Source organism: Dryas octopetala, chromosome 1 (assembly GCF_963921425.1).
Source record: "Dryas octopetala chromosome 1, drDryOcto1.1, whole genome shotgun sequence".
In the NCBI taxonomy this organism is placed as follows: Eukaryota; Viridiplantae; Streptophyta; class Magnoliopsida; order Rosales; family Rosaceae; genus Dryas; species Dryas octopetala.
In genome coordinates this window covers 25,491,998-25,498,920 of record NC_141366.1, presented here as the reverse complement: position 1 = coordinate 25,498,920, position 6,923 = coordinate 25,491,998, and the positions used below count along the sequence as shown (strand labels likewise).

Sequence of the window (6,923 nt, the reverse complement as noted above, 5' to 3'; positions counted from 1 at the left end):
ATGAAAAGGCTGGTTGCTTGAAGTTGAATATATATAAATTGGTTCTGTTTTTAAATTAATTAATAACCTCCTAATGAATTGTTATATATGCTTAGGGTCAAACATGCAAGTTGGCAGTAGGTGAAATCACCAACGTGGTTGCGTATGGTAGAGTGGTTGAGTTGGCATCCTCAACCGTGCACGGTGTTCCTTTAGGCGAGGGCAATGTCCGGGTTTCCATTGACCGTGCCACTAACTTGGCTGCCTTGCTTCCAATTCCGGTGAAGGATGAGTTATTAACTGTTGGACAAGCTGTTGGCAGCCATGTAGCTTGGCCGAAGGAACTAGTTATCCAACAAATTGAAAAGGTAAATCTGCCATCACTTTTACTTTTCCATGTACATGTACATGCACTCTTAATTAACACTAGTCTGTTTGTTAAATTCACCTTATAAACAGAAAAATAGGGTTCCTGTGATGGTGAAAGAACTATTCAAGCATGATGCACCCTCAAATAAAGTTCCACTGGACTGCAAATTGCTGTATTGTTTTGCGAGGGATACGATGGCGGCTACTGGCAAAGCTCTAAGGACTGAGTTAGAGGAAGAGGTTTTTGGGGTTGTCCGCAGATTATACATATTAAAGGAGGATATTATGTCTGTGATGGAGATGCAAGAACTATCTGCCTCATGCATAGTTGTTTACATTAGTTAAGTTTTCTGCTTCATTCTTCAAGTGATTTTGTAAATTATTTTGCCATGTGAACTGCTCTAATATGATTTGATTCTAAAAACTGATTAGGCACCTATATGATATGCTTGTGAAGTCACAAATGCATGAAATGGTTGCATTTGTGGACCCATCATGCGTATCTGTTGGAGTGGGAGTCCCTGAAAAAAGATCAACTTACTTAGCAGACCGTTTCCAGCAAGGGAAATCTGATAGGGTATTTTTAGTGCCGTACAATTCGGGGTAAGGCTATTTAATTGATGAACAAGCTTGTGTGTTTTCTGATTTTATGCTTAATTCCCATGGTTTTGCATGCTAATTATCATTAACTTTGAAAGGTCGCACTGGGTTTTAACCATTATTAATGAAGACAAAGACGTGGTCTATATAATGGACCCTCTCCCAAAACTGACCCGTGACCAAGATTGGATGGACATTGTGAACACGTAAGTTGCTGTGCCCTTGCTAGTATATTTAATTACATATGCACTGTGATCAAAGGTTTTTGGAGAATAACTTAAAGTTTTGTTTTGTTATTAAGTGCCATTAGACAATTCAATGGAGTTACAAACAGGACATCTCGTAAAACACCACAATGGAAGAAACTTAATGTAAGTGTTCGATTTATTACTTCAGTTCTTATGTTCCTCAATTAGTGTCTGCAATTGTTGGTTTCCGATGCATACTAAATGTCTCTATCATTGGATTTTGTTCCTTTGTAGTGTCCAAAACAGCCAGGTGGGGTTGAATGTGGCTATTATGTCATGAGATATATGAAGGAGATAATTGAGGATACCAACCTTGCATTTGAGGCAAATGTAAGATTAGAATTCACCCTTTAGTAATTAAATATGCAACCATGAATCTGTTTCTTTTTATTTTTTTGCTTGGTTATTGAGGTTTTGATACCTAACCTTGGATTTTGATCTTCCACTACTTTTTTTATGGGAATGACTGGAAATGATTGGAAATTTGCATTTTTTTTCCTTGTGGTGATGAATTTGAGTTATGCATGTAGTCAATTAAATTCACCACTCTATATAACTCACCCTTATTTATTTTGACTCTGCCATGCATTTTCATGTACTGCATGCATATATGCATTTAAGTTGTTCTCTTGCTGGGTACAAGCTTAATTTTGTCATTAAGTTAAAGTCAAAATTATGTACTAATTAATTTGCTATATATGCTATATATTTTCAGTGGTCTAATCCAAAGCACAGGCGTTGCGGTTACACCGAAGCACAAATTGATGAGGTGCGGGTTGAATGGGGACAGTTTGTCATCTCGACTTATATATAGTCATGTCCGTACGTATGGAGTAGGGTATGTTAGCCATTTTTTGGTATTTAATTAGATGGCCAAGCCAACTTTTTGTAAAGGAAGAACAAGTGCATGCAGATTTTAGAACAATATATGTAGTCAAAGGTTAGGAAAATTGCTGCCATGCCAATATTTTGAAAGTGTAGGCAGCTTTGATTTGGAACAATTGATGGGGTTATGGAATGTTTTGTAAAGGAAGAACAAGTGCATGCATGCAGATTGTAGAACAATGTAGTCAAAGGTTAGGAAAATTGCTGCCATGCCAATATTTTGAAAGTGTAGGCAGCTTTGATTTGGAACAATTGATGGGGTTATGGAATTTTTTTGAAAGTGTAGGCAGCTTTGAATTGGCACAATTGATGGGTTTATGGAATATATTTTGATCATGGCAGCTGTGACTATTGTTTTTGTGGGATTAATTTGTAATCCTTTTATTTTGTACTTAATTGGAATGATTGGATGAATGGAATGCATTTATGTACTTGGAATGTTTGAATGGAAGACAAATTTGTAAATGCACCAATTTCAGGCCACACATTTGTGGACATGCACATTTGTGTACTTGCATGTCCAGGGCATTTATATGAGTTTTTGCACAAAAAAAAAATTATTTCATACCAACCTTACATATCACTTTTTCCAGAGATTTTAATATCGGTTCTATTAAAAAAATTGATATATAAAAATGGGTTTAACATCAGTTAATAACTGAAAAACGATATCAAAGTTAGTTTAGATATCCGTTTAATAGGTAATGCGATATATAAAGATGGGTGTAACATCAGTAGTTTGTAGTGAAAGTACATTTACATATCAGTTTAAATTAAAGAAACGATATTTAAAATATGTTTACATACCAGTTTACTACAAACTACTGATGTTACACCCATCCTTACATATCGCATTACCTATTAAACGGATATCTAAACTAACTTTGATATCGTTTTTCAGTTATTAACTGATGTTAAACCCATCTTTAAAACATGTAAAGATATCATTTTAATAATAAATACGATATATAAAGATCTTTTAGTATCAGTTAATAACTGAAAATCGATATCAAAGACCATTTAAATATCGGTTTAAAATACCAAAACGATATTTAAAATATGTTTAGATATCTGTTTTACCTAAATTCTTACCCTTTTTGACATTTTAGATATCAGTTTGAGATGTTTGGATATCAGTTTTTCCAAACTTCCTGATATTAAAAGTGGAATAGAGATCAGTGTATCACCGATATCTATTCTAGGGGTAGAATAGATATCACCCCTGGAAATATCAGTTTTTTACCCTAATAGATATCGGTGGATTACCGATATTAGAGGCCTTTTTTGTAGTAGTGTAATAAAATCCTAGCTTCGCCCTTGGTACGGTGATACATGATGTTCATCTCATAGTAGAATGGTCTTATACGGCGATACATGGTGCACATCTTATACATGCATAAAGACATTTTTGTATAAAATAAATGTAATATATTAACGTATAGTATCCGGGTTTGGACTAGAGCCTCTTGACCCGGGTGCTCATGAGAGGACTCTTAACTACATAGTAAAAATGTATAAATATATAAGTAGAATTTGAAGCTAGGAATCCACTATATATATAGCTAGCAAAGCAAATGTTTTTTCTTTCTCAGGCCAGACAACAAAGTAAATGCTGGAAGCCTAATTTTGAGTAGTCTTGATCGTACTATTTAAAGCCTTTCGTTGCTTCTGAGACTCAGTTGGAGCTTTGACATCGGTTGCCAATCCAATTGCTTGTAAAAATCTTATTACATACCAAGTCAAGTCAATTTGCCACCACTCCAAACCTTGTCGAGCTGAGTGTTGAAAAGCATGATGATTATTGTGCCAACCTTCTCCAAGTGCAATCAATCCCAACAACCTTATAAACGTACAGTTCAAAATGCATATACAGAACATTTAGTATCTCTCCGACTTAATAATAATAAAAATAAAAATAAAATAATAATTATGAAAAGAACATTTATGAACCATATATAGTCATAGGAGCCAGACCCAGTGGGCCAATTAGGTACAATACCAGTTGTTTCTTGAGGTATCACCAGTTTTATATACTTGCTTTCCCCACAAGTGACCAGCCGAATTTACTAGCAAAGTACTGTGGAAAACACATACCATCCGCACTCCCTGCAATGATATAGAAATTTTAGACATATATAATTAAGGGTTGGGAAATACCAAAGATGATCATTGGTATTTGGTAAATTTAGCTAATTAATTTTTATTTTTTTAATTTAAACAAAAGCATGTATATGGCCTGGGACAAGAGTTGGAACCGTACGTGCGAGAAATAATTTTGTATAATAGACCTATGTATTATAATATGGGTGTACGTTATTAATACTATACCCTACAAATATGAACATGTCGTTTAACAATACATTTACACGTTAAATTGGTTATATCACGTGACGGTATATTGGTTATACCCAATAATTTTTCCTAATTACCTGCAATGCCTTCTCATCATAAGATCGAAACAAGCATAAGTCTAATTTTGTCAAAGCTATGTACATATATCAAAAATGTTCAAGACCTCCCCTAAATCTACATCTACACTTGTTATTTGTCCTTAAAATTTTAGTAATAAGAATTTCTGCTAGACTGCTACCAACAACTTGGCACGATGGCATGCATATATATAGTAGTCAACTATATATCATCCTTCTCAAAGATATTGTGCCAGGAGAATAGTTCAATTTAATTTCATGATCAATATAAGGAAAACCGAAAAGAAAGCTCACCATTCCCCAAACCAAGAAGGAAAGTCCACCAAGGGCATATAGTATACCTCCAGCTACAAGAATTGAATGTATAAGGTAAGTACGATGAAGAAACCTATAGAACGCCTGCTTTTTCAGATCTTCAACGTTCTTTAGTCCTCCATACTGCAAATTTCTCATGTAAGTTGGTGTAGTGCAAGTGTATGTATGTATAATTGTATATATGTATGTGTGTATAGTAAAGATTGAGAGAAAGAGTAGTGTATTTTTTACTTTTCCAAAACGAGTACCGCTATCGAGGATCCAACCCATGTGACTGAACCAAAAACCCTTAAGAGGGCTATGGACATCATTGTCTGTGTCAGTAAACTGGTGGTGGTAACGGTGTGAGCTCACCCATTCAATTGGACTACCCTGCAAACCCAAAACCTACATTAACATAAAGACATGCTACTATATGTATACAAAAGATCATACAAATAAATAGCCCAGAAAAATAAAATAAAATGTAACAAAATGAACTAATGTTGCTAGCTCACAATGAGGTTTGACAAACGTACCTGAAGTGAGAGAACCCCGCAATAGGCACAAAAGTACTCAAGCCATTTTGGAAGCCTAAAACTCCTATGAGTAAGATTTCTATGGAAAGACAGAGTGACTCCTAAACCCGTCACAAGATAGAGTGCACAGGCCACCAAAACTGCAGACCAGTTGAAATGAAAGGGTGCAAATAGACAAAGGCAATGCAGAGTCAAAAACACAATGGTTGTGAGTATGTCTAGTAAATTCCATTTCCTACCCCAATATTCTACACAGGGAGTCATCACAATCTTCACCAAAATCCCCATTATAAAATTGCTGCCTCTGCTTCTTGTATTCTATGGCTTGGCTAGCTTCTATTGTTTCTAAGAGTCTAAGGACTTTGAATGAAAGCTAATGGTTTGAGTTCAGAAAAGTTGGCTAGCTATTATATATACAAGAGTCAATGCTGAAGCAATTAATAGCACATGCAGTAATGTTTTTGCATATATAGTATATATATGGTACTATGGTAGGTGAAACAAAACGAAGTGCTCTTTGCAGTGTTTACTAATTTTGAAATATATTCAATATAGAATTCTTGTGCTAAATTCTCATTTTTGCTGCTTGTAGTTATTTCACTTTGGTAGTTGGCCGGAATTATGAGAGGAGAAAACACAAAAAGATAAAATTGTCCTCGCACGCATAAACTCACATCACCCTTTTATCTACTAATTTCAAGAAATCAATTGTCTTCATTTACAGACATTGTAAGCTAAACAATTTTTAATCATATAAATTCATTAGCCCAAAAATAAATTATATAAATACATTAATAATTATGTCAAATTTTTTTTTTGGCCACTAATTCAGAAAAAATATAATAATAAATAAAAAGAGATGAATACAAAAAAAAGAAGAAGAAATCGGTCCACTTTTTAGTTTTCTTATTGAACATTTGACCACTCTTCTAGGTTTATATCTACGAGTCAATTACTTGTAATTGTTAATCAATTTACTTGTAAATGACTGCATATAACTATTACCCAATGATTAGTCATTCACTTAAATAATTATTTGTATATTTTTTTACATATTACAATGTTAATATAGTTACTACACAACTACATAAAATTAATACAAATAAAATATAATAAATTAAACAGTTACAACCGGTCATGCTAATAATTAACCTACAGTCATAATGAGTGTTCGCACACCAAATAAGCTAGAAGTATTTAAATGCTCGTTTATAAAGTGAATCAAATTTGTTAAATCGTTACTTGAGGGGTTCATTTCTTATTAAAAAATGTGCAACATAATTTGGATCATCAAATCTACGTTCCTTCGATCCATGAACCGCCTACAGTACCCTAACAAGAACATAGTAATTTCTCCAACTACTTGGAGAAATCTAATTAATATGCTACCTGCACGACAGTAACGTACAGCTGAGTTACTTTGAGGACCAACCATGAAGTCGATCATGAACTACCCTGTAGTAATATCATAAATATTATAATAACTTCTCCATTCGTATCCATGGGCCATGCATGGGTCGAACTTTTCAACTAACAGAATTGGGAATCATTATGATGGGAATAATTTTTTAGTTTTTATT

The 6,923-nt window shown here is 34.1% G+C and overlaps 2 protein-coding genes across 3 annotated transcripts; one reads left to right on the top strand and one right to left on the bottom strand.

The window, feature by feature from the left end:
- LOC147299421 (uncharacterized) lies at positions 1 to 2,010 on the top strand. Its single transcript, XM_086230445.1, has 8 exons — positions 1 to 12; positions 96 to 347; positions 439 to 675; positions 806 to 951; positions 1,047 to 1,154; positions 1,250 to 1,319; positions 1,431 to 1,526; positions 1,912 to 2,010. Exons 1-8 carry the CDS (start codon positions 1 to 3, stop codon positions 2,008 to 2,010), a joined length of 1,020 nt encoding a protein of 339 aa, XP_086086571.1.
- Positions 2,011 to 3,634: 1,624 nt separating this feature from the next.
- Positions 3,635 to 5,642, bottom strand: LOC147299420 (delta-9 acyl-lipid desaturase 1-like). 2 transcript variants are annotated; one of them, XR_015120527.1, is made up of 5 exons: positions 5,344 to 5,642; positions 5,057 to 5,197; positions 4,805 to 4,857; positions 4,081 to 4,187; positions 3,812 to 3,921 (listed from the first exon to the last, which is right to left on the bottom strand). XR_015120527.1 is itself a non-coding variant. In XM_086233107.1 (4 exons), the coding sequence occupies exons 1-4, from the start codon at positions 5,629 to 5,631 to the stop codon at positions 3,702 to 3,704; spliced, it is 1,008 nt and encodes a 335-aa protein (XP_086089233.1). In that variant the 5' UTR covers positions 5,632 to 5,642; the 3' UTR covers positions 3,635 to 3,701. The 2 variants fall into 2 exon arrangements, 1 of the variants encoding a protein (XP_086089233.1); XM_086233107.1 differs by having other exon boundaries at positions 3,635 to 3,921; positions 4,805 to 5,197.
- Between the last annotated feature and the right edge of the window lie 1,281 nt (positions 5,643 to 6,923).

Bases quoted from the DNA above. Each gene is read 5' to 3' on its own strand.
- LOC147299420 (XM_086233107.1), bottom strand. From the start codon at position 5,631: ATGGGGATTTTGGTGAAGATTGTGATGACTCCCTGTGTAGAATATTGG. The intron at 4,188-4,804 runs GTGAGCTTTCTT...ATATCATTGCAG, and splicing joins CCTTCTTGGTTTGGGGAATG to GGAGTGCGGATGGTATGTGT. The intron at 3,922-4,080 runs GTATTGTACCTA...TACGTTTATAAG, and splicing joins GATACCTCAAGAAACAACTG to GTTGTTGGGATTGATTGCAC.
- LOC147299421 (XM_086230445.1), top strand. The intron at 1,320-1,430 runs GTAAGTGTTCGA...GTTCCTTTGTAG, and splicing joins CACAATGGAAGAAACTTAAT to TGTCCAAAACAGCCAGGTGG. The intron at 1,527-1,911 runs GTAAGATTAGAA...ATATATTTTCAG, and splicing joins ACCTTGCATTTGAGGCAAAT to TGGTCTAATCCAAAGCACAG.